Genomic DNA, 27425 nt, shown 5'->3' on the forward strand with positions numbered 1-27425 from the left:
ATCGGCTAGGTATAGGGGGTGCTTTGGTGAAGTTAATAAATTTATTTATATTTTTGCAAATCTACAATGTAGGTGGTTCAGTTTTATGATACTTGCTTGTGGTTATGTGTAGCTGATGTTTTTATTTAGCTGGATGCTGTAGCAATTTATTTCCAAAACACACTTACCTCATCTTACACAATAGTTTTATCCCAACAAAAGTTTATTTTCTCTGCCCATCTAAGCATTGGTATGAATCTTACCTCATATGCTGCAGCTGTTATAACCCATTATATTGCCCAAAGGAAGTTAAATCTTGTGATTCTCTCCACCTACTTCAGTGCGCCCCTTTTCCAGATCCGTATATAAGCTCCCCATTATTACATCCTATTCACTTTTCTTGATGGCAGAACATTAAGATGATGATTTTATGTGATTGCTGTGGGTTTCTCTTCAGTGTTTAATGGAGTTAGTTATACCTGTGCTTTAGATGACTCCTTTTTTTTAAGACCTTGATCTTGGGTCTTGAGAACAAAGAAAGAAAAAAATTATTTCTGAGATGTTTTCGTATATGAATTCCCAACTTCATGTCTCTGACATGGAGTTGCCTAGTGCTCCTTCTCTGCTAACTCTGGAGTCCAGCATTATTTAGCCATTGGAGAGCAGGCCCCCCTATCTGTGGAGGATGTTTATTCCTTCATGTACAGAAAGGTGGAGTCTAATGTTTTTCTACTGTTGACTTAGAGAGTGAGCTTGTGGGGGGTCAGGGACGAATGGGTGAAAATTTGGACCCTACTTTTCCTACTCCTTCCTTGCTGAGACAGCTAATTAGAAGCCTCAGTTGATCATGTCGCCTCCTGCATCATTTTTGCGACTAGTACATCAAGTTTGTAATGTCTTGACTTTTCTCTTGTAGCTTATGACTCTTCTCCTTCTTTTTTTGGGGAGGTGGGGACAATCATTTGGCTAATTACCTGGTCTTTCCACCTTTGCTAGACATTGTTGTGCATGTTAGGTGATTTGGTGATCTATTGTGAGAGTGTACTGCTGTGCCTTGTCCTACCTGTTTTTTAGATCAGCATGCCTTAGCTTTCCATCACTTGGAGAACCCATATTTTGATCTTCAGGGATTAGATCCTCTTTGGGGTTCTAGGTCTGATGCTACTGTTTGTCTTAACCAACTCAGTTTTCCCAAAATTGTCTGTCCCTTACAAAACTTGTGTGTTTTTATGCAACTGTTATCTGAAGCCGATCACAGGTGTCTTGTTCAATTTTCAGAGATTCTTAGTCAGTTATTGACTTCTACTTTGGTAAGGTTGTCAGTTTGTGCTCTCTTTTTGGCATCTTGGTTGGATTATTACTGAGATCTTTTGGAGTGTGATGCCTTGCTTGAAGGAGTTTGAATTCCTTCTATGGCCCTTAGAGATCTCAGAGAAACATCTTTTCTCAGACAATCAATTTTTGAAGGTATTGCAGATTCCAAAGAATGTAAAATAGATGTGGCCAATTGGTGCCTTTGTGCGTTTCTCTGGATAAGGCAGCTTTATTAAGTACTTTTCATTTTTCAGGGAGACGTACAGTTTTTGAGTTCTCAGTTTTGTCCTTGCTTCTGAAATCTTTTTGGGTAATCTGTCCTCGATGTCTTTTACAGATTCCTAATTGGGATATCACAGTGGTTCTCTATGCTCTATAATATCCACCCTTTGATCCTAAGGCATCGTGTTACTCTTAAGCATCATTTTCTTCTGTTGTTGGCTAGCAGATGCTGACATTCAGGTATGTTTGCAATTCATGTTCACAAGACTATTTACCATTCAGCCTATGTTCTGTTGTATCCTGATAGGTCTTTTTACCTAGAAAAACTTCAGTGGCTAGAGAAGGGGATATAGCTGTGCCTCATATTCATCTTCCATCCATTTCTCAATTTTATGACTAATGTTATGTTGTGTGTACTAAAGGATTTTGGGATTCCCATCACTGTATGCTCCTACATTTGGGTCTTCATGTGTCGTGGGACTTATTTCCTGTCACTTTGACACTTCCTGAGCTATTGGTTCGACTTTGTTTGTTCCACATCTTAATTCTGGGGGTAGGAAGTCTTGCCTTGCCTCTAAAGATGGGAATTTATGATTTTGGTTCGAAATCCCGGGCCGGGTAATCTCTGTTTTTTCAGGGTGAGTGAGGCATTAAAGGTTCCATAATTCCGAGTTTGAATTGTTGCATTTTGCATTTCTTCAGGTTGGGGGGAGGGTTTGTCCACTTTTGTGTTGCTTGCCTTTTCTTCGTAATTCTGGTGGCTTGACATGCAAAATTCTGTAACTTTCAGACATTACTAAACAAAACAAAATCACCTCTTTGGCTGGTAGGCCTCTGCTGTATTAAATTTCATGTTGTCTGGGCAAGGAACATGCCTGTTCCAGAAGTAGTGCAGACCACACTAGTGTGCTATTTCTGTATTTCATTTTCACACACCTCTTTTCTATGCAGATGCTTTCTGTGTGGATCTTGCCCTCACTGCCCCCCCCCCCCACCCTTGTCAATATAGAATTCTATCTATAGTGTGAGTGGAGGTAAATGTGTTTCAGAAGTTAACATTTTCCCATAACACCTTCTCTCAAACTCTCTGTTTCCTGTACCAAAAATCTATTTCCCATAACACCTTCTCTCAAACTCTCTGTTTCCTGTACCAAAAATCTATTTCCCATAACACCTTCTCTCAAACTCTCCAGCCCTTCCTCCCCAGGAAATGGCCAGTTTTGGGTCTGCTAATTTGGACTGTCTTGAAAAGTGAAAAGGAAGTGATAACAGGGAGCTTGGGAGGTAATATACGAACTGGGAGAGGGGGCACATTGATGTAGGTCGAGAGAATCACAAGATTTAACTTGCTTTGGGCAGTATAGTGGGGTATAAAGGCTGGAGCAAGTGAGGTAAGATTCATATCAATGCTTAGATGGGCAGATAAGAGAAACTTTTGTTGGGATAAAGCTATAGTGTGAACAGAAGTATATTTTCAGTAGATGAAAATGTTAAGTTTTAATGTAAAAAGTTCTAAAGTGGAGGAACTGTAGCTCAGATGTGCCACATGACAGAATAATGACAAATGAGTGTTTCTTTTTAAAATTAAGAACTTAAAATGTAGATAATATAAAAACTAAATTATAAACTACATTTTCATGTCAAGTGTATTGGCATGCATTGATAATAAAATTCTTTAATTACACTGTGCATGTAACACTGTAAAGGATGTGACATGAGCAAAAGGACTAAGTCTATATGCATAACACTACCAGAGACAGTCTTCTGCTTCATGAGTGCACAGGAGAAGGGAATCAATAGCGCCTTTGTGTATATATGCGTGGTGTTTCATGGTCTTGTGTGGTGATAGAGCCATTACATGAATTTCAGTCTTGTGTCTAGAAATCAAACAATATTACCTGTCCAAGGAGGGAAGAAATCCTAGTGCTGTTCTGTAATTATGAGCAGACAGTTGTCAAGCTTCCAGTGGAATGGTCATCAGCATGGTAAGCAAGATGGATGTGTCTGATGTGGTGTTTCATGGTTTACTGGTCTTGTGTGGTGATAGAGCCATTACATGAATTTCAGTCTTGTGTCTAGAAATCAAACAATATTACCTGTCCAAGGAGGGAAGAAATCCTAGTGCTGTTCTGTAATTATGAGCAGACAGTTGTCAAGCTTCCAGTGGAATGGTCATCAGCATGGTAAGCAAGATGGATGTGTCTGAGGTTAACATTATTATTTCTGTCACTTCACATTTGAGAGTGAGTACAATGTTGCCAACATATCTGAGGTCACTTTTTGAGGAGTTTGAAGACCCAAGTTGGCTTTCACCACCCAAGATGTTTGTACAAGTTTCACTACCACCATAGATATGGTTTTTCTCAGGACAGCAGCAGAATACCAACCAAAACAGAATAAAAACATTTAGTAATTAGACTTATATGTTTATAATCAAGACAACCTCACATATAGTTCAAGAATGTTACAAGTGTTGCATATTTTCATCTAATTAAGAGAATCAAGCATAAATTTTTGATAGTAAAAATCAACTTTACATTTACCTGTTATTCCACTTTATTTTTATAGGATGCTGCAAAACAAAATAACAACCAGGAAGCTAGTGAATTTGTGTTGCAGCAAGCTGTTGTTACTAGTTCTGAAGAAAGTGAAGGTAATTGTCCTTCTTTATTCAAATAACAGGATCATGGTTTATTTGATGTGTAATTTTGGTATGTAAATGTGGAATTCTTTGATGCTTTGACATACATACTGTTAATGTACATTCTCGTGGCTTCCATTTTTATTACCTGGTTAGAAGTTGTAATTGGAAAATTCCTGTTAGTGATCTTATTATCTTGTGCTTTATATGAGATAACACTTTTAGAATTAAAATTCAGTTCAAAGAGATATTATTGCATATTTCCCTTGTAAATTGATAGATTGTAGGAATTGAATTTAATAACACACTGGTAAGGTTGGATAAAAGTCAGATAGAGGGAATAATAGATGAACAAAAATTATTGGCTGATTGATTCAGTAATTGGTATGGAATAAGGGTGAGAAGTGATAAATAATATCAAATATGCTTGTGAATGATATTTGTCTGAAATTATATAAATTACTAATACTGGAGGGTAAAGCAGAGAGGAAAAATGGAGAAAAGAAACAAAAGGCATTTAACTCTGAGCATAGTAAAGAGTGAGCTAAAAGTTATAATAGAAATAAGTATATTTTTGAATTAAATTTAAAATTAATATTCAATAAAATATTCATTTTTATTTTAGATTATGAACTTTTTATATTAAGTAGGTTCTGTTATCGTTTATTTTGATATCAATTGTGTGTACTATTGGTTTCTTAATTTCTAATACTGTAAAATCTACAATTTCTGAGATGATATGCACTTCAATTTAGCTATCTTCCCTGTGCGTCTGCCTCAGATATTTGCATGCCACTAGCTTTTAAGCAACTCCCATCTAATCTCTTGTGATTTCTCACGAATTGCACTATTGCATAATGATGTTATTATGCAGCAAAAACCATCCACCAATAGGAGAGCAACACATCTCCATGTGCACTAACTTTATGCTTTTTCATTCATGAATCTTCATTCTGTTCCTCAGCACTTAAAACATCAGACGTGTTCTTTTCTTTTTCAGTTTAGTGAGATTTTTGATGTTTAAAGAACTTAATTTCCTTCTTTTTTTCTACAAACTATAGACATACTAGTTCATGTAACATTTAAACTACTTGTGTGAGTGAATAATTTCCTCACACATGTTATGTAACAACTATGGCTTATGAAGGCATGTTTACTGGGGATAAAGTGATGGCCATTGTGCATGGAGCAGTGGGTTCCCTGATGTAGCCAAGACCTTAGCTCCAGTTCCTTGTTAGGCATTTCTTTCCCTCCTTTTGAGGGAAGAATGAGGAGTACGAATTTGATTGTTTCCTCCTCCTGATTATGCTTTGGGAACTTTTATCCCTGTTGAAGAGAAACCTTAAATTTTCTTGCATTATCAGGACTTAATTTAATGGGTATGCACCATTCTTTTTCTTTTCCCCTATGTTCTGTTAGTATTCTCATTCCATACTTCTTAATACTAACCTTAATTTATTTTCCTTTTGTTCGTTTACCAATTACTTTCCCACAATGCCCTCTCTGTCCATCAGATTCTCAGTTTTAGTCATTCTCGATTCCCACATTACCCTTGCCTGTGTTGGGTGTATGGACTATTTGATGTGTGTTTTGGTCTCCAGTGCTTTGCCTGTGTTGGGTGTGTGGACTATTTGATGTCTGTTTTGGTCTTCAGTGCCTTATTGCTACACTTTCCCTCTCCTCCCTACACCTCATGTTTGAGGCACTCCACTATGCTCCAGAGAATAATGTGGGCAATTCTCATTCACTTCTTAACTGTGGCCCATTCCACTTCTACCATTTCCCTGCTCATATTCATCTTCTTTCTTCCCTTCTTCGAGATCTTCACCTGGCCCTCTTTTTTTGCCCTTAAGTTTAGCAGGGGTATTCTTGATTGATTGAATTACTGGCAGAGGCTGCCCACTATCAATCCTCACTTTTACCTTTTGTTTCTACACTATCCTAAACCGAACCCTCCAATAATGTACATCAACTTAGTTTCCAGTTTTCCATCTTTCTATTCTTATTTCCTTATAAAAGTAATTAAAACTAAGTAATTAGAAACATTTTTAGATTACATAAGGTTAGTAATAATAAAGATTTTGCAAGAAGCTTGCAAGTAGCCCATGTGTTATGGAATTGAGTAGGGTAACATGAGCTCCATGTTGGCCAATCGATTTACAAATTTTATGGCAGGAATATTTAGTTCAAAGGGCAATAAAACCAAAAATTTAAATATAAACAGATGTATAATGTTATCAGCTTAAACCTATTTAATATGAACAAGTGTAGTTTCAAGTTATAATTTTAAGTCATTCTAGAAAGAAAAAAAGGGTAATTTAGATTTATTTTGAATTTTGTTTTGGTTGTTACCAAACTCATATATAGAGTTAGGGTTGATAAAATTACAGATAAATTTAAAGTTTTACTGAAAAATAACATTTTATGATTACTTAGGAGATTTTACAGATACTTTTATTCAGCTGAATAAAAGTATTTTTAATGTTAACATGAAAATCACTTTTCACTTCGGCTTGTAAACAAAACTACTCGATATATTCACAAACAAATCTTTACTAAAAATACTTAATTAAAAATGAATTTCTTATGTACAAATGTGTTGCAATGTTTAGTGAAAGTCTGACAAATGCTATGAAGATACACATACTGTATTAAAAGCTATAATATAGAAACTGTAACAAGTACAAAAAGGTCATGAACTCAATTGATTTGACCGAGCCCATGTGGAAAGAGTTAATATGCAATTAAGCATCTAAGCTGTAGATTTACTTTGATTGAAAGAGGAAGATTACTACTTTTATTGGATTATTTTGTTATAAAAATTTATTTATTTGTGGTATTCAGGTATACTGATATCTACCAAATAAGAATGGTGGATATCAGTGTACCTGAATACCACAAATAAATAAAAAATAAGAATCAAGTATCCATATAATGGAAGTTCTGGAAATGTTAAGCAGAAAAATAAATTCAAAGATGGACAACAAAGGAAAATGAAGTAAACACAAGTGAACAAATAAACAGAATCTTTATTCACAGTAAGGTGTAAATTATAACCTACTGGCTGGTTTATAATTTGTTGTATAAGACATCAATTGGTTGCTGGAGCAGAGAGCAGGATACTACCAAGACAGAAACAGGCTTAAGAATAAAACAGATTCACACAGAACCAAAAATAATTAAATAAATTATTAAATCAGAATTACATTTTAACTGTATTTGCTTTTAAACTTGTTCAACCTCATCTCATACTAACTAGTACATGTGTACCAACTCTTGAAATGAGTATGATACATAAACGTTTTCTAAGATGGAAAATTAATGCAAGTTTAAGATATTCCTATGTCCAACTTATAAAAGATTACACTAACTGCATGCTGAACACTTGAACAAACATTTAAAAAATTAACTAAACAAAGAAATATATTCTGTTCTAGTGGGAGTGAAATATATCAAAACTTTCCAATTCCCTTCTTTATGTCAGGATATTTTTAGACCCAAACATTAAAATCACATGTTACGGGCCAAATTAGAATCGAGCTACAATCATTTTTCAGTTCATATGCATGACACCATGACTGATACACTAAAACAACAACAAAGATAACAAAACAGCTTAAATAGACATTCATTTGGATAAAATAAAATGAGCAACATAAATTAACCCTTTCCACACAGGTCATGGGTCAAAGACCATGTCATCATGTTTGTTGACTCGCATTCAAAATTTTATTGAACTAATATTTTATGAATTTATGTAATTAAATTTGGTATCAAACTGTAGGTTATAATTCAAATTTTAGTATTATACATTATTTAATTTCTTAATTTAAAAGTAAATATTAAAAAACACACCTAAACATTGATTTTTGTGTACACGTGGTATGTTTGTGATGTCCAAATACCAAGTCTGTAGTTTCTTACAAATTAGTAACTCAAATTACTGATATTGACAATCTAGAATATGAAATAAAACCTCCTATCTTCTCTCTTTGCTGAATCAAACATAGTGGCCTCGTGCACCTCTTTCCATTTTTGGAAACACATCTGCATATAAAATTATTTCTGTCTATGACATGTGAAAAACACAATCAAAAGCTCAGAATGTCCCCTAGTGGCTTTCTCAGCCATTTTCAAGTATTCTGACATCAACTTTTTCTGTCAATACAAAACTTCAAGTTGGTAAGTTGAGTCTTTAGTCTGCTCGAAATTTCATACTTTTGTAGACCTAAAAACAGCTTAGTTACTAAGCTTGATAAATTATAGTGGAATTCTGTGGTATCGAGATAGTAATTTATGGTTTTTTGGTTATTCAACTATATATATAAAACCTAAAAAAATTATTTCATTTCATATCCTCCACATGCAAAATTTTATAAGGCTTAGTAACCCACGATAAGCAGCAAACGAGTACAAAGGTTATAACTAGAAGAGATAATTGTTTGCTTTACTTATTTATTTACTGTTCTATGTTTTAAGAAAAATAAGCTTAAGAAGATATTTGTAAATAATAATAATGTTTATACATATATAATGTATAATAACTGAAACGTGACTATATTTTACAAAATACTACTCAACTGAAACACATCCAAGACAGGTCACTTTGTAAAAGTCAGTGTTATATTATTGGATACAGTAACATGAGTGCATGTGTGATGTTTCATTTTCCTTCTCTTATGTTAGCCAGGCATGACTGAAAGGTCAATATAATAGAAAAAATAAATATATATAAATGTATAATGTTATGACATTCAAGGTATTTAGACTAAACATTTGTATTTTTGAGTTCAAATTTGTAGCCATTCTATACTGAAAAATAGCATAATTCATATTTATTTCCCAGTTTTTATGGTTGTTACATGATCAGTCAAATTTACTGAACCTATTCAGAGATTTGATAATGAAAGTAACAGATAAAATATAAAGTTTGTTTTAAAATTATCTGGAGATTATAAATATTTTGATTGTGAAATATACAAATTTTCTGATGCATAAATCAAATTGAAGTTATATACATAATTATAAGAAAATTATGAAATTACCTTGCAGTGGATATGGATTGTTCATATGTTTGGACACGTCATCTTGATGTGGTAGTTGTTTCTTATGCTGAAATTCTGGAATCGAACACTGATTCTCAATTACTCATTACAAACATGTTATGAGCTGAACCTGTTGTTGACAGGTGATAAGATTGACACTTTGAAAGATGCACTGATGGCTGATCCAGCTATTGACATTTGATCATTGTCCACAATGCTGCTTCTCTGTTCCTCTAGCAGTTCATAATAGTCTTTGTATTAGTTCAATAGACAAGCATGTTACAAGACTTCATTAACAAGTCAGAATGAAAACTGCAAGTCACACTGTAATAGGTTGGAAGATCAGTAAGAAGTGTATTAACTCTCTCAACATAGGCTCGATCAATTTGACTGACCACGTGACCTCTTTGTACTCGATTAAAGTGTTTACAGATTTAATACTTCTAACTTTCGATATAGTATGTATATCTTCACAAAATTTGGCAGTCTTTCACTTCATATTATGTCTTTGACATACAAAAAAATCATATTTCTAATAAAATAAGATTTGTCCATTAATATATTGAGTATTTCTTTTGAATAGTCCGTGTGAAAAGTAATTTTTATGTTAAAATTAAAAATACTTTTCATAGTCTCAAAAAATCACAAATTTCCTTTGTGTAATCCCTAAAGCCTCTTAAATGCATTTCAAACGTTTTTTTCAGTAAAACTTAATAGTTTATCTGTTATTTTCTCTATCCTATCTCAAAACGTGATCTGTCAAATAGACCGACCTCATAACCACCAAAAAAAAATCGAAATAGACCTAAATTACCCTTTTTTTCTTTCTAGAACTGTAACATGAAACAACATTCATTTATCCTGAGTAGCTCTAAGTTCGTAACATTATACATCTATTTATAATTAACTTTTATTGTTTTATTGCCCTTTGAACTGTGTCTAACTGCTATCCGTGCTATTATAAGTTGTGAATCACTCGTATGCGTGCCTCGTGAACCATTTTAATTATATCATTATTATTATTACTTATTTTACCTAATCTAGTCTTAAATAACATAAAAAGATCTGTATTTTTAGATTTTAGTTACTTTTATGATAATAAATATGAAAAACAATAAAAAATGCTCACCTAATCTTCTTTTCTCTTGCCCTCGACTGTCAAGGACGATTAAGCCTGATTTTTTTAATAGTAATGATAGTAATGCAATTAATTTTTATCTAATTAAATAATGCATCAAAAAATGTAAACTAATAACATGCAAAAAGTAGACAAATTTCCTTACCTCGCAAAATTTTCTAGCTTTCTAACTATGTGACAAGAGCTGTTACAAATTCATCCAACTAGTTGTTAACTTTCTCACGGGAACGAATTTCATACTGTAAGTAAAATTGACGACATTCTGTTCAGAATACATCATTTGACAGATGAAAACCTTGACTTTCTATTGGTTATAGGTAATATATAATGAAACATAAGAGAGAACTATCAATGAATTGTGAAAGAGAGGATGTGACAGGTGGGTGTAGCAGGAGGTTCTCATTTTCTATTTGATAGCTCTGTAACCAAACAAAATTGAAGGCTATAAATATTATGTTTTTTTTTAGCAATAACGATTTTATAGACAGTATTATATGTTTAATTTGTACTTTTTCGAGGGTTGGTGGATAAATTAGGGATGATGACATGCTAAGAGAAAATGTGTCATGTGGGTCACACTAGTGGAAATTCAGGATTTTTTAAAATATTGCCTTGTAGAATTAAGAACTTAAAACTTGTATACTATTAAAATATGGATTATTAGCTATGATTTTATGCTATTCTATTTGGTATAACATAAAGAAAAATAGTTTAATAAAATTTTTTATGTAAGATACTTGTGTCATGTGCAGTAAAGAGTAGCCAGGGTGATGGGGTTAAAAGTTAAACATCAGCATTCAACCATTCTCAAGAAAGTGTAATTTGGACAGCATATAGCTTAAGTGCTACATTTTAGAGTTTTAAAAGTGAATGCACACAACACTATACTACAAGAATGCATTTCACCCAAGCACTAGTGTCCATGCAATACACATAACTTCCATGGCACAATTAGCAAGTAGAGCTATGTTCCATCCACATAAATTCTACCATCATTGTCTGGTTACCTAAAAACATAATATAATACTAAGAGGCAATAATGGACTTCTTGAACTATCTAAGCCATCCTATCCATAAATTAAACACTAAAAAATCAGATCTTATTATCCCTTAAATTAACCACATCTGAAGGCAGTCCATTCCAACAGCAAACCACCCTTTTAGAAAAATAAAGCTGTCTTAGCTGAAGATTACTCTTACCCTGCCAATATTTATGTCCCCTAGTTTTATTAATTCTCACCATTAAATATGAAAGATATGTCATCAATGCTATTAATTCCCTGAAAAATCTTAAACACTTCAATTGGATCCCTTCTAACTCTTATTTTCAAGGGAATGAAGTTCAGACATTTTAAACTATTCTTGTTTAAAAATCTTACCATTACAGATATTTTTCTTGTAGCTCCAGCAGCAGCCATACTTAGTTGCAGGCTCTTGTGTAGGATAAATTTTGGACTCTATTCGGCCCCTTCTCGACACAAATGTAGGATAACTGGTAGAACAATAATTGCTAGTTGCTGACATCACACAAACTTTGCTTTTCTCAGTTTGCCACTGTTCATTAGCATACTTGTTAAAATTATTTGGATTAGGGCTTGGTGGGCCCCTGTGCACTGCACAGCCTATATGGCCACCACCGAGTAGCTCTCCTCTGAACCCTTTCCAACAATTCAATGCACTTTCTAAGTTAAGGAGCCAAAACAGCACACAGTACTCCAAATGGAACATAACCAACGATTTTTATAATGACATTATAATATGTTTAGACTTGTATTCAATATTTCTGTAGATACAACCTAAAATTTTATTTGCTCTGTCACTAGCAAAATCATATTGCTTAGGTGGCTTAAGAGACTGGTCAACCAAAACATAAAGAATTTTTTTTTCTTTCATAACAATGTTAAGATTATTTCCATCAAAATTATACATGTAATTCAAATTGTGATATCCCACATCCATTACTTTGCATTTATTATAATTAAAAGCCACTTGCCATTTAATTGAAATTCTTTTGTAAAACAGTAGCTTATAATAATAATAATTATAATTATTATTATTTAAAATAATTATAATAATTAATATTCATCTACCATTAATTTGTCTAAGTCACAAAATAATACAAATTCTTTTGTAAAGCAGTAGCATTTATCTCGCAGCCAGCAACAGCCAAGACCTAATATTATCAGCAAGTTTAAATAATCTATTGACCATTCCTTCATCTATGTCATTAATGTAAATCAAAAAAAGCAAAAGTCCAAACATTAAGCCCTGAGGTACACCATTCATAACATTAATCTAGTTTGACTGTGAACTCCATTTATAACAATCCTCTGCTTTTTTTCCATCAAGCCAGTTTTCTATCCAATGAGCTAACCTATCCCTACACCTACAGGTAACTTCTTTAACAAGCCTTTTATGTGGCACTTTGTTGAATGCTTTCTGAAACTCCAGATCCAGGCCTGTATCCTCATCTAAATGAGCAGTAACCTCTTGAAAGAATGGCAAAAGATTTGAAAGGCAAAATTTTCCTCTAGTGAAACCATTTTGAATTTCAAAAAAATTTTAAACTTCATTGAATGACTTTGCAAAGTATCTTTTATCAGACTTTCAAAAACTTTTCTTACTACTGATGGCCTATAATTATTGGGACAATTTTCATCACCTCCTTTGAAAAGAGGAGTAACATTAGCCAACTTACAACTTTCTGGTTACCTGCCCACTGTTCATAGACTTATAAAAAAAAAAATAGTAGCAAATGGCTCACATATTCAATCCTTAACCTGTTTCAAAACCACTGGGTAAATACTATGTAGTCCAAGAGATTTATCATTTATTAAACTTTGAAAATTTTTCTTAACAAGCTCAGAATCAATATCATCTTGTTCATTCTTGTTTCCATCTAACGACTGTTCTGGATGAGGAACATTGCTTAAATCTTCGTTAGTAAAATTTGAAGAAAACATATAATTTCATAACTCAGCCATTCCATATTAGCCTTCATGTATCATTCCTCAAAGGCCCTACTTTTATCCAAAAATTTTGCCTACCTAAGTCTTAATTTGTACATTTTCAGCCAACCTTTTTTTCACATACTTTTTTGATTTCCTAATTTCCCATTTGACCAACTTTTTAAATCTTCTATAATTTTCCAAGTCTCCTATCATTGCAGTCAATTTAAACTTAGTTATAATGCTTTTCTTTGACTTCCCTTTGTGAGCTAACCTGGTTTTTTTCTGTACTTGCAGCTATCTTTTTTTTTTCTTGAAGGAACATGCATATCTTGAATATTTAATTATTTATTTAAGAAATGTTTCCTCTTGTGATCAGTATCTCCAACTAATATAGGTGCCAAATTCACAGAAGATAGTTCTCATCTCTTCAGAATTTGCTTTTTTGAAATTTGGAACCAAATTCTCATTATTCCTCATCAACATGTGCAGCAAAACATCAAATCTAATTGAGCAAGGAACACTTGCATCCAGATGTTCTCCAATCTACACCCTATCAGTCATTTCTTTATTAGAAGTTAACAATTAATCTACAGTAGCATTGTTCATAGTAGGTTCCCTAACCAATTGTTGAATAAAAACATCCTGAACAATTTTTAATAAAAAACTTTAACCCTTATGATTTGACACTAAAATTTGGAATATATAAAATTTCAGATGAGTAAAGGAGAAGTAATTAAAGCTATTTGTACAGCTAGGGTTTCTTCAGCTGCACAGTGTTCAAGAGCAAATGTATGGCTGTCAGAACATCTGAGATCATTAGTTAATGATCTATAAACAGTTTGGATTTACACAGTGAAAGGAATTCGGTGAGTTGCTGGTTGCTTCATTGGGATCAGATGGTTATTTGAGTTGATGAAAAATAACATGTCATTATAGGTGACATAAATTGTAGGTGGGCTGAAGATTGTGACCAAGCATTTCAGTCACACCAGTTCTGGTGATACCTTAACTAGCAACCTAGGCTGAAATTAATGCTGCATTCCTACTCACACTTGAGCTTTTGGCACCCTAGAAAACTGTTTATGTTGCCTATCTTTTATGGTAGCTGTATTATTCACTGTAGTGTGCTTTAGTTATTTGCTGGATTATTTGTTAGTTATATTTAGTTTTTAAATTTGAATCTAGTTTATTAAGAACTTATTTCATGAACATTTTGAAATAATGAACAATATTCATCAAGTTACCAATCACATATGTAAAAACAACAACAAATGTTAAGAATTTCAATTTTTATTATTATATTTCCATGTGAAAATATGAATGGAAATGTTTCAGTTGAGTAATTTGTAACTGAAACTTTCAAGGTTTAAAGTCTAGGATTTATAGTGTATGTCTGCTGGAAATCTTATAGAATACTCAGATCTGCTCTGGTCAAAACTCAACAAAAAAACAACTGATGACAAACAAAAATGTCATTTATGTAACACCATGTTCCTGTAAATAAACTTAATTGAAGAAACTGGAAGACATTTTATGGCAAGAATAAAGACTTATGAAAACACAAAATTATGGTCTGGAAGAACATTGCATGTTCACTGGACATAAAATAGGCTGTAACATATTGACTGAGATGAATTCTGGAAAATAAGAAAAATTAAATAATCTTTAAATAGAAACTCGGACTTTGAAATCAGCAGTTTGTCACTACCATTGGTCAAATTATCACTTGTGAGTCACATCACATTCTCTTCAATCCTCCCAGATACTTTATAAATCTTTGCAAAAGCCAATGCAAGCTGACCTGAAGACCAAAGATGAAGGTTTCTGAAATATTGTACATTTCACCTGAGCTACTTTTGTAGGTTAGTCCTCCAGAGCTTTCTGTATAATTGCCACTCTGAACATGGCAGTGGTTGCTGATTTCACTTTTGTTTGTTTATCATGAATAACCTGCTTGAATCATCTATAAAAAGTCAGGATATTTAATATATCTCTACTAAAATTATAAAAAAAACTCATGTTGATTGATTTCTGTTTCTTACCAGAAAATTATATTTCTTTCCCAGACAAAATAGAATCATTATTTCAAAACTATGTTCATGTAATATTATTATTGTGTTTAAAACTTTATTCTCTATGCTAATGTATTTTTTGTCTGCTCATCTTTTAGAAAATGATGAAACTAATAAGTTAAATAAGAACACAGAGGAAGAAGGAGACATCAGTGATCACTCCAAAATTTATATAACTCCGATGGATGATGACGACAGTCAAGTGACACCTAAGAAAAACAAATCTCACAAATTGCTGAGACTAAAATCTACTGACAGTGAAGGAGATACAGATCATGAGGATAAATATTCAAAAGATAAATCAAAAAAGTAACATTCATTTTCATTTATAATTACATTTCAAATTTTCTGCTTCATTTGTTGATAGAAATAGCAAAATTATTAAAGACCATATTACAGACTTGAATATTGAGCTCAAATATGTTAAGTTTTACTATGCAGATTACTAGTTGTATGATATCTGGTAATGCATGATTTGTTATTCTTTTCTTTGAAGGGTCCAGTTGTTATCTGTTGAATAGGGCCTATTCAATTGGTGTGTGTTTTTTAATTTTATAAATGTGTTTGCTTCTGTCCAATTTGGTATTGCTTGCAGAACAATTACTACATTTTGGGTGAATTAATATCAGGAATTGAAGTTAAATTCTAAAAACAAAGCAATTTTGTTGCTAGACAACATTAATCTTTACCTCAATAATTAGCCATTTGATATGTTTATAATAAAAATGATTAGAATGATGCTGTTGCTTATACTTGGAACTCATTATATCATGTCAGTAACTATGCTGACAAGTGAGTGGAACTAGTATAACTGAATATATAGAAAAATAATCATTGATGTTTATATATTCAAATTAGAGTTCAGATGAATCTCCGTTTTGTGATTGGGAAGCTTCTCTCATAGGAGAAAAGATATCATATAGAGAGAAAGGAAAATTTATATTGTAATACACATGCAAGAAAAATTATTGAAGGTGTAGAATTATGTACAATAAGCGTTTTGGTATTACAGATATATTAAATATTCCAATATGGTACTTCCCTCTCCTCACAAGATTAGCTGTTCTCGTTCATTGCTGCCCTCTATATGCAAACTTTTTTTATTATCCATGCCACAAGCCTTCTGCATCCCACTATTGTAATCAAATGATTCCAACGTGTCTCTCATGCAAATCATCATGCATCATTCTCCACTAATAGGAGAATAGTACACTCATGTGACGCATGAGACTCCCTCTATGTTTCTATACTGAACTATCACTTCTCGTTTGGCAGTGGTTGCACTTGGACACCTTTTATTTTTCATCTTGATTAGTGTTTGTGATTGAATTAGTTCTCGAAGCGGTTTAATTCCACATATTCAGTTTTTTTTAAAGCATTCAGGTTCAGTTACCCTTGTTCTAGTCATGTTTATTTCTTACTTTAAAGGGTTTTGTCCACTGATACAACATGAATTCCAAAGTTAATGTCACCAATTTGGGTGTCTCTCATTCAACAGGTGCTTTACCACAAGCTTCAGGTGCTGGGAGATTTGTCTACGGTTATTCGCAAGGAGCTTGAACATTATCTCCATTCATTGCCCCACTTCCTCCTGAACCTGTGGAACCTGGACAGGCTGATGAGGACTTTGATCGTCTGTTTCCACTTCCTAAATTTGCAGTGCTTTCCCATACCCTTCCTGAGGATTCTGTTCAGCCTTGCACATTTTTTTTCGGACTTTATTTCTCAGGTATATTATGTTTTATCCCTTGCTCCCATCTTTAATTACCTGTGTCCTTCATTACTGCTTGAATATACTTCCCACCCATATTTGGTTTTTCCCCTGTCCCCCGACATTCAGGTTCATGCTGAACAATTCACCTCTCAGTTGGGCAATGGTGGTATGCCTCTTCCCCCACAGGCTTCGGATCAGTCTGCCCTCGCATATCATAGGGCTGACTATCCATATCTCGACCAACAATTATTGGGTTCGGTTTTACCCATTTGAGAAGCAGGCCTTGAATCTCCCGTTAGTAGCACCCATGTCCAATTTTCCCACCTCTGTCTTACCCTCATGACTCTTTTGTGGTACCTTTCCACAATCCATCTCCTGTCTGTGGCACTTCACATAAATTCTGAGGAATTTTTTGGGTATATCCTCTCCCTCCTTACCTCCACATTGGCTCGTTTGTCATCTTCGGCTGTGGCTTTACAAACATGGTTTATCTGTTGCTGGGACCTTTTAGGTCATGATGTTGTTTTATCAAAAATCCATATACCTGCTTCTTATCTCCGGGATTTGCGTATGGTTCCGTTTTTAATATGTTTTATCTTTGATGCAGTCCTGGAGTCTTGGGTGGCACCTGTACAGCAACAATCTACACTTTCCAATCTGGTTGCCCATCTATCTCAGTCAGAGCCAAGTGTGGTACCAATTCTAGTTTCCCACCCTTCCTCTTCCCAGCCCTTACCTGTCCATCCTTCTCATGGTGCCACAGCTCATCATTTTGCTCAATGACACATGATATGCCACCACCAGTTCTGGTGACTACCTGGTGGGTTCGGTCACAGTGGGAGCTCGACTTGCAGTCTTTGTTCATTGGTAGCATCCTTGCATCATCGATGGTTGGGTTTTTTGAGTTTTGTCAGAGGCCCTCGAAATACCATTTCTTGCCCCACCTTCCTTGTCCCAGGTACCTGTTTTCTTCCTTCCTCCTCGGGATCCCATAACTTGCCAGCGTCTATCAGAGGCAGTATAGGACCTCCTCACCCACCAGGCTGTTGAAACTGTTCTACATCATTCAGTAGGGTGTTACTTTGGTCTTTTTGTTAATCCCCAAAAATCTGGGGACTTGAGACCTGTTATTGATTTGTTCACCACCCACATTTCACCATGGAGTCCAACCTCACTCTTTGGTGGGCATTTTCTCCTAGTCTCTAGATGACCAAGATGGATGTTTCTAAAACTTATCTGTATATTCCCATCTCAGAATTATCTCGTACTTATCTTTGGTTTGTCTATTGAAGGGTGGTGTACCAATTTTGTGCCCTACCCTTCGGCTGTCGTTTGCTCCTTATGATTTCTTGCAGGTGGTGAGAGTTTTTTTTTGCTCTTCATCTTCATGCCCTGGAGCTGTGTTTCCATTTTTACATGGATGACTGGCTACTTCTGGCTCATTCCAAACAGGAGTCAGCCAGTCATACTCGTCAGCTCCTTCTCGACGCTGCTCACATAGTCTGGTTGATAAAATTGGAGAAGTCCTTCCTGCATCTTACCCAATATTCTGTGCATTTTGATGTCTTTTTCAACAGTCACCTCAGTCAGGCCGAACCTTCTTCTCTCCAACTCTGTTCTACAGAATTGGCAGTTCACCATGCCTTATCTGCTCCCTCACTTTCAGCATGCAAGATTTTGTCACTTTTGGGTGATGTGGTCTTCTGTGGCAGCACTAATCCCCCTCGGCTGTGCATGAATATGCTCCCTTCGGTGGGCTCTATCCTCAATGGAACCTTGCTCGGGATCCCTTGGATGCTCCCATAACACTTCCTCCTTCCCATGTAGACAATCTCCTTTCGCAGTTAGACAAGTCTCACACATCAGTGGGTTTCCCATTTCCTCCTCCTTATCCAGATTTACATCTGTTTATGGATGCATCCCTTCAGAGCTGGGGTGCATAGGTCAATCACCAGGAGACTTCGGGTCATTTGTCTGTTGATTAACGGTCTTTACATATCAACGTCCTAGAACTCCTAGCCATTTTTCAGGCTTTGGATCACTTTCTTCCCATTGCCAAACATTGTCTGGTAATGATCCATTCCGACAATTCAATGGTGGTGGCTTATACCAATCACCAAGGCAGCACCTAGTTGAGATCCATCTGTTTTTCATACGATCGATCTCCTATATTGGGCCCACGTGCAACAAATTTCTTTAATTGCATGTCATATTCCAGGTGCTTTCAACCACTTGGCAGATCGTTTTTCCTGCCCCAACAAGATTTACCCAAGGGAGTGGTCCCTTCATTTTCTCATTTTCCTGTGGCTTTGCAGTCTGTGGGGTTTTCTTCACATTGATGCATTTGCCACCACCCTAAATCACTAGTTACCACTCTTTTGGTCCCCGGTACCTCATCTCCAGGTTTTGGCTGTAGATGCCTTCAGCCAGGATTGGTCACACAAATTCCTGTATGTTTATCCTCCTATCCGATTGCTTCATTGGGTAGTTTCCCTTATCCATGCCACTCCAAGTTGTGTCCTTCTTATTGCTCCCTACTGGCTGACTCAACTATGGTTTCCTTGTTTACTCCAACTATAATTATTCTTTCCTGTACCACTTCCATTATTACCCAACCTCCTTCATGAACCCCAGTGACCATTCTGCATCCCACACTTCACGTCCACGTCTTTGTGCCTGGCTGTTGTCCTTGATGAGGAGTTCTGGTTTCTCCCATCATATAACTTTTCATTTGGCTCAATCTATTTTTCCTTCCTTTATAGAAGTGTATCAGCAGCAAAAGTGGGCCCAGACTCGAGGATTATCTACTGCTCGTCCTACTGTTGCTGGTGTCTCCAAGTTTCTCATGTGGCTTTTCGACCAGGGGTCTTCAATCTCCTTGATTTCAGGTTATCGATCAGCTTTATCCCATACCTTGTGTTTTTCCCATTACTGCAAGGTATTTTCTCACCTGTCCTTACCATGTTAATCCATTCCTTCCAGATTCGTTGAACTCCTCAGTGACCTGCTCTTCCAGATTGGGACATTAATGTGGTCCTCCATTCCCTTACCTTACCATTTGGGCCTACTTCTATGTGTTCTTTGTTTCACCTATCTCTTAAGGCATATTTTCTTCTCCTTTGGGCATCAACTTATTTTCTCCTTTATCCTGATCATTCTTTCTTCCCCAAAACCTTGGTGGCATGTGAAGGCATCTCTTCCTTTTTGCCTATTTACTTTCATTTTATTTCTCATTTCTATTCACATCCTGATCAGGATAGAGTTCTGTGTCCTGTGCATTCCCTTTATAGTTACATTGCCCGTACAGCTTCCCTTACATAGTTCCCGTTCCCATCTCTTTATCAAGTGGCAACCCTCTTTGTTCAGAGATCTCTCCCCTTTTACCCTCACCATTTGGGTTCATTGATTGATCCAGTTGGCTTTTTCCTCTTTGCTCCCTTCTCACTGTATTTTTTTCTGTGTTAACTCTCATCAAATCTGACACCTCACCTTTTCCCCTTCTTCTCGTCTTCGTTGGCCTTTGTTGGAAATCTTACATTCATCTCCCATTATTTACATCCTATTATGGTTTCATCTTCCTTGGGTTTTTGCCTTCCACCTGTGGCTGTACTTCAGACTTTGGTGCAACTCTGACACTTGGTAAGGCTTTATTAATATTTTCTTTTCTTTCAGGGGCCCATTCTTCATACCTTCATTTCATAGATCCCACTCTGTGGTAAGTGGTGCCTGACCAGGTATTCTTTAACTGTAAATCCACACTGTACACCATGTTGCTTTCTTTTCTATGGCTTTGCATTCTCACCTTTGAGATTGGGTGTTTCACAAGATCAGTTGTAGGTGAATAACCTCGTGATATTTGCTTCATATATTGACCAGTCCCAGACTGTACCACCCATGGACTTCATGGGTAAAGCAGAAGAGAATAGCTGCCCATCCCTGACATGCCTCAATTGAATAAATTGGTATGGTCTGGTTTTCAACATAGGGTTTTGTGATCACCCATTGCACTGTCTCAGGTGTCTACCTACCTCTGGGCTCTCCAACACATTCTCAGCCCCTTTTTTTTTCAAGTGGAGAATGGGAGTTCTTACCAGTTCCAAGCCGTTGGGTGGTCGACCATGGAGGTACCCTGCTGGATTGGTTCCACATAAGATGGCTATAGCCATTCAGTTCAGAGTAGGGCAGTGGTGTTCTGTCAATGTAGATGACAAAATATCCTCTAATTTGTGATTAACCATACAATGGAGTGAAACACCAAAATGCAGTTCACCCCTTTGATTGAGAGCCCTCATCCTACCCTCATGTAGATGTCGGTACCCTGTGAGCTGGTTTTGATTTCAAGTGAACCAATCAACATAAGTCCTCACACAAATCTAGGGTTGTCTATCTTCCTCTCTTTATTTCCTCCTTCTGTGTTTTGGGTCACAGCAGGGATAAGTGGAGTTATTCTGTGTTTTATTCTTGTCTTTCATTCTGTTTTATTACAGGTATGTTATTGCCCTTTGGATGGTCCCAACCTGTTTCATGGTCATGAAAGTTGATTGCATGCGATACACTTCCTTTTGATACTGGATGTCAAGTTCCCAGATTGACAACTCAGAGCTAATCCTTGTGTCATACCCTGGAATCTGAGTGGTACTCAATTCCCTGGTTCTTGGGTTTGATGTCAGTACTGTATGATCCTCATCCTACCCTCGCACGGATGTTGGTACCTTGCGTGGAGGTTTTGAATGTAGTTGACTTACTGAGTACGGTCTGCTGCTCCCTAGCCACTCTACACCATGAGATGCATCCTCTTAGTATGAATTCTGGACTCAATGTATCGACTATGGAAATTCCCATTACAGTCGAAAACGCCACAGGTACAACTTTTCAGGAATTTGGTTTGACTTTATTTGCAGAGAAGGTACTCGCCTTAAATCGTAGGGAGCTAGATTCATATGTTTGGCCAGTGATTTCTTCTTCTTTTCAACTTGACAATGTTTCTGAGGAAGAATATAATCAATGAGAAGACTATTCAGATTCTCTTTTTCTGGCACCTTCTTATTTTGGTTTGTTACACTCTTCACCTCTTCGGGAGTTTTCCCCTTCCATTTCTTTTTTGCAGCTAGTTAATCAGGTTGTTGGTTGATATATATTCTGGTTTTGCTGTATATTTAAGACATGCGTGATTTCACTAGTTTTCTTTTTATTGCTCCAATGGCCATCCTGGCACGTCACTCACTTTGGTGGAGATTTGTTCTTCTCCTTCTTTCTTCATATTGCTTTCAGTAATTCTGTGGTAAGTTTTCAACTTGTACACTTTACACATGATGGATATATCTCTGGTAGGCATGCCTCAGATGCCCTTTCTGTGGCTTTGTCTATTGTTACACACAGTATTTCACGTTATCAGTGCTTGGATTTTGGGAAGTTAGATATTTATGTGTTCTTTGACATCTAAATTAATTTAGATCAATTGTAAATTATAAATTGTTTATTACCTTGTAGACTCAGTAAATTTCGAGAGTTTGTATTTTGGTATTAATAAGTACTTTAATTAGGTATGTTTAGATAGTTTGCAAGTTAAATATCATTACTAATAGTCACACTTTCTGTCCACCGTTAGGGTTTCTACTTTTTATCCTCAGGCATCTCTGTTTCCTTATCCCCTTCAGCCTTCATCTTGTTTCTTTTCTGCTTCTGCTCCCATCTATGTCCTCTGCTTTTTCAAGGCTGTGTTCATTACCACTTCTAGCAACTCTTCACTCTCATTCAAAATTTTATTCACCATGGTGGTGTGTTCAGCTCATTCTTGACTGGGATCAGCCTATTCCCATCTGCCTGTGATCAGTGGACCTTGCTGTCACTAGGATTCACACCTATCTTAATTATTTTACATATGAAATTTCTTGTTTGGTGACCATGGCTTCATGGGAATTGTCTATCCCTTTAGGTCACACTCATATGCACCTCCTTGGTTGTTCTTGCATGATCAGAGGGAAGCCTCACAGGATTCTTTAACCTCAGTGGTTCTCCTATCCCTTCCTTAATCATAATCTGTGGGATGGTTGGAGCTACAAACTGGAGCTACACCTCTTCACATATGCTTCCTCCTTTGGTTGGGAAACATCCGTGACTATCTATCTTTCATTCAGCTATGGTCACAGGATAAGTCTTCTCTCAGTATTCATGCACTCAACCTGCTTGAGATGGTTGAGCATGACCCTATTCATACCCCTCTTAGTGGTTCATTTCATTAGGTTCCATTCCAACTATTCCTTGGATTCTCATGAGTTAGCCACCATTTGGTGATCTAATCCAGAACTCCTTGCTTTCAAACTCTGGACCTTCTTCCTTGGGCCTATTCTCGTGGGATTGGTTTCCCTGCCTGCCATGTACTGGGTACTATGAACTGGGTTACAGACTGTCTCCTCTTTTCCAAAGTGAGTTGGGGTGAAGTTGGAAAGCATGGGTTCTGTAACTATTCCCTTAACATTGGTCCAGTGCTCTGGGGTACTTGTACCATTCTGGAGAAACCATTCCAGCTTCACTGGCCCCCAGTTTAATCCAAAATTAGAGAAACTGACAAAACTGATATTAACAATATATATTACCACTGAATTATAAACATAAAACAACCTACTTATCAACCTACTTCAGTGAAGTTGTTTAAAAAAAAAAAAGGGAAACAATAGTAATCAAAAACATTTCACAAAAATTAAGAAAAATATAAGGATGGCAATGCCGAAAAGTACATAAATAAGGTAGGAATAAATACAGAAAATCATACAAAAAATCCATGCAAATGTAACCAGTAAGTACTGACTCAATCTTACAAGCTTATTGTTACTAGTAACTCAAGAGCCATACACAGAGGAATAGCAGAGCATCACGACAAGTTTGTTGCCAGTAACTTATTACTTTCTATGAATCTGTATAGTTTGACCTGTGGGAAGAAACATAACTGTATGATACTCTCTTTAGACTCGGGTCTAATTACAAACAGGTGATGTACATGTTTAATTTTATTTCAATGTACATTTATTTCAGAAACTGTTGGTTTTTATTGATAAATATTTGCTGTTCATACAGCGACATCTGGTTCACAGGTGGTACTAGAGGATCAGAAAAAAGCAGAAATGTGGAACTTTCTCATGCCTGTATATATCCAATAAAAAAAATTTAAATCTATAAGATACAATGAAGTATTTATTTTATTATGCCTTGTGAAAGTAAGATGAAGATTATATATGGAATTGAACAAAAACTAAGCATATATCAAATATAAATTTGAAATTATAACATTTTTTTTTCTTTCGCTATAAGAAACTAAAACTGGGATTTGAAATACCATGTTATGCTCAGGAGCTGTTAACTTGTTTATGTGACACTGTCATTGGTTTACTTTCTCATTTTAACCTAGTGGTGGCAGCAGCTTACAGTAGATTACAGAAAACTGATTCAGTGCCATTTGCTTGCCTTAGTTACTGAATGATGAAATGTAGGCATGGTGATTACTTTGTAAACAATAATACAACCCCAATATACTTTATTGAGCATTATAAATTTAGAACTGGAGTATGTTTTACAACAATAAAAAATATGAACACGATCAGAACAAAATAAAGTAGAACAGCTAATCAGAACTCAAAAGTATTACAAAAATGTTGACTTGCTGATTTGTATATTAGAAATTGTTTTAATATAATGTACTCAACCCTCTATATTGTACCTATAATGCATACTAAGTGAGACTTGCATGTATGAAAACTGAGAAAAATATTAATAATTATTTCATAATACTAAAGGAATCTATAGTGTGTTTGTATTTCCCTTTTTTTTTGGTAACTGAAAAAATTACAATGTTTTACAGAAAATGTGTTCGAGCAAAGAGAAAAATATTATCTTCAGATGATGAAACTTCAAGTTCAGAGAGTAAAGAAGAATCAGATAGCTCATGTAGCTCACTTGTTTTTTCTGATGACAAGAATACAAGGAAAAAAAAGAAAATATCAAGTGATGATGATAAAGAAGCTAAAAGCAGTAAAAAGCCAAAGAAGAGGAGGAGGATTAAATTGTTGAACACATCAGAGAGCAGTTCTGATGTTGATAATTCAAAAGTTGTCTCTACTGTGAGTAATGATGGAAATGATAGTGTGTTAAATTATTTTGTAAGTTTTTCCTAAAAGATCTAAAATAGTTATGCACTAAATAATCAAAAACTCAACTTTAGTTTTTCCAAAACATTATTCCATTACACTAAACAGGACCTCTTTAACAGGTTACATTTTGTAAGTAAAAGAAAGATAGTTATAATCACGTGAATATCTATTTTATTCATTCAGTGTCACAGTCTTACAGTAGTTTAAATGATGTATGAAATTGTGTCTCACTGTAGAAGATGGAAAATTGTACAGAAGTAAATCTAGTATCCCACAAATAGCTTTTTCAAAGCTTCATACTATATTAGTAGTTATTTATGCTCTAAGGAATTCGGGGCAGCCATATTACATTCATCAGAAGGATGTCAAAATGAAAGCAATTGAGTCAAGAACCAAGAATATATATATATATATATATTCAAAAATGAATGGGGAAAGAATTCTATATTGGGATGCCAACCTAAAAAAAAATCAAGAAAGAAAGAAAACAATTGCAGGTAAGTTTACTACTTAAACAATATCTATAAAGTAAAGGAATACAACAATTACATACAGAACTCTGTCATATCCTTCCTGTTTCTGCCCAGACTTAGGTGGTTTTTTTTTTAAGTTTAGCTAACATTCCTATTTTGCATAAGTTAAAGGTTGGCATCTCTGTATAGATTAATTTTATAACAATATGTTAAATACACTATTTTTGGTACTAAAGGGTTAAAGAAAGGAGTGCTGTTTTGGAGAGAAAGTTTTTACACTGTGGGGCAGAGTGACTTCGCACTTTGGACTCGTAGTCAGATGATTCGGAGGTCGAGACTAGCCTATGTCATGCTGTTGTGTTCTTTTACAAGACACCTTACCCCTCTGTTTCGAGTCTACCAAGCTGTATGATGGATACTTAGCTGTTAGCTAACCTGTAATGAACTGAAATCCTGTTCAGATGGATTGGGTCACCATTCTCATCTGCTTGTACTATTGGAACTGTGTAAAGGCTTGGCAAGGACTTAACTTTAACTCTGCATCAACATTTCACTTAAAAAGCAAGAAAATGTTTGAGCCATCAGAAGGAATTAATTTGATAGGAAATGATTATAAGATAGTTTTTATCATAAACTACAGAAAAATAATGTAAGAGGAGAAATCAGAAGAACTGTCTTTTAACCTGTGTATTTAAACATTGTTTGTTAACACTGAAGGGTTTTGTTTAGGGATGCACAGGTAGTAAAATTTGGCTGGATACTGGGTCCGGGTACCCGGTCACTAAACATCGGGTGGGCCAAATGTCAACTGAAACCAGGTTCTCCCCTTGCCCCCCCCCCCCACAAAAAAAATACACAGAAATTAGAAACAGAAACAAAATTGGCATTTATTACATTTAACCGAATAATCACCAACAGAACATTCAAGTTTTACTTTCAATGCCTAGCCCAAACTTCTCAAACCCTAACCCCTATTGTTCTCAAAACCCCTACTTTCCCCAGAAATCCACTTCTGAAGCCATGCCTATAATTAACCTCTATTGTTCTCTGAATCCCTGAATTTTAGAACAAGTTTTTTATTAACTAAAACAGTTATTAACTGTAACTTTCAGTACCGCATAAATTGCCACAAAGATTAACGCTTGGATGCCATTTTCAATTACCGGATTAGGCCATTTTTAACTTCGACACTTGGTCGGAGCCAAGTGTTACTGGGAAGTCCAATACCTGGCCAGGGCCGAATATCCTGTCAGGTACCCGTGCATCCCTAGTTTTGTTTATAGTAGCAACCTTATTAATAGATGTATTACTTTAATGATAAGTAGTTACTTAGTTTACGGAGGTCTTTAATTCTGTAGAGTAAGCAGTCTTTCCAGGACACTCCTTCGGGTAAAGGCAGACGTAACATCCGCAAGCTTATCATAGATCATAAGCTACAAGACCAAACCAGAGTAGCTGCTCAAGAAGAAATGGAAAGAAGGAAACGAGTTCTAGAACGACAGAAACTAGCAAGTACATTTTTGTTACTCTTTGTTCGACTAGTTACACACTTGTTGGCTAGTTATCCACTTGCATTGAAATCCTCTATAGCTTGTGTAATAAATAAATGTGCATAACATATAAAAATCAGTCACACTTTTTTGTCCCCCCCTCTTGAGGGAAATTATTGAAGTTTAATATATATGTAGCTCTTGATTCTTATATATATTTAAAGGATATGATGATCAAATTC

At 35.4% G+C, this 27425-nt stretch overlaps 1 protein-coding gene across 1 annotated transcript in view; it reads left to right on the forward strand.

The window, feature by feature from the left end:
- The window catches only part of LOC106473713 (transcriptional regulator ATRX-like), a gene marked incomplete at both ends in the record, with an annotated part of 44451 nt that extends 17246 nt beyond the window's left edge, over window positions 1-27205 (forward strand). The window contains 4 exons of the mRNA XM_013934391.2: window positions 4084-4168; window positions 15461-15671; window positions 24932-25190; window positions 27052-27205. Of these exons, the coding sequence (XP_013789845.2) occupies window positions 4084-4168; window positions 15461-15671; window positions 24932-25190; window positions 27052-27205 (709 nt within the window). The remainder of the gene's footprint in view (window positions 1-4083; window positions 4169-15460; window positions 15672-24931; window positions 25191-27051) is intronic.
- Between the last annotated feature and the right edge of the window lie 220 nt (window positions 27206-27425).

Source organism: Limulus polyphemus, unplaced genomic scaffold (genome assembly GCF_000517525.1).
Source record: "Limulus polyphemus unplaced genomic scaffold, Limulus_polyphemus-2.1.2 Scaffold6428, whole genome shotgun sequence".
Taxonomy (NCBI): Eukaryota; Metazoa; Arthropoda; class Merostomata; order Xiphosura; family Limulidae; genus Limulus; species Limulus polyphemus.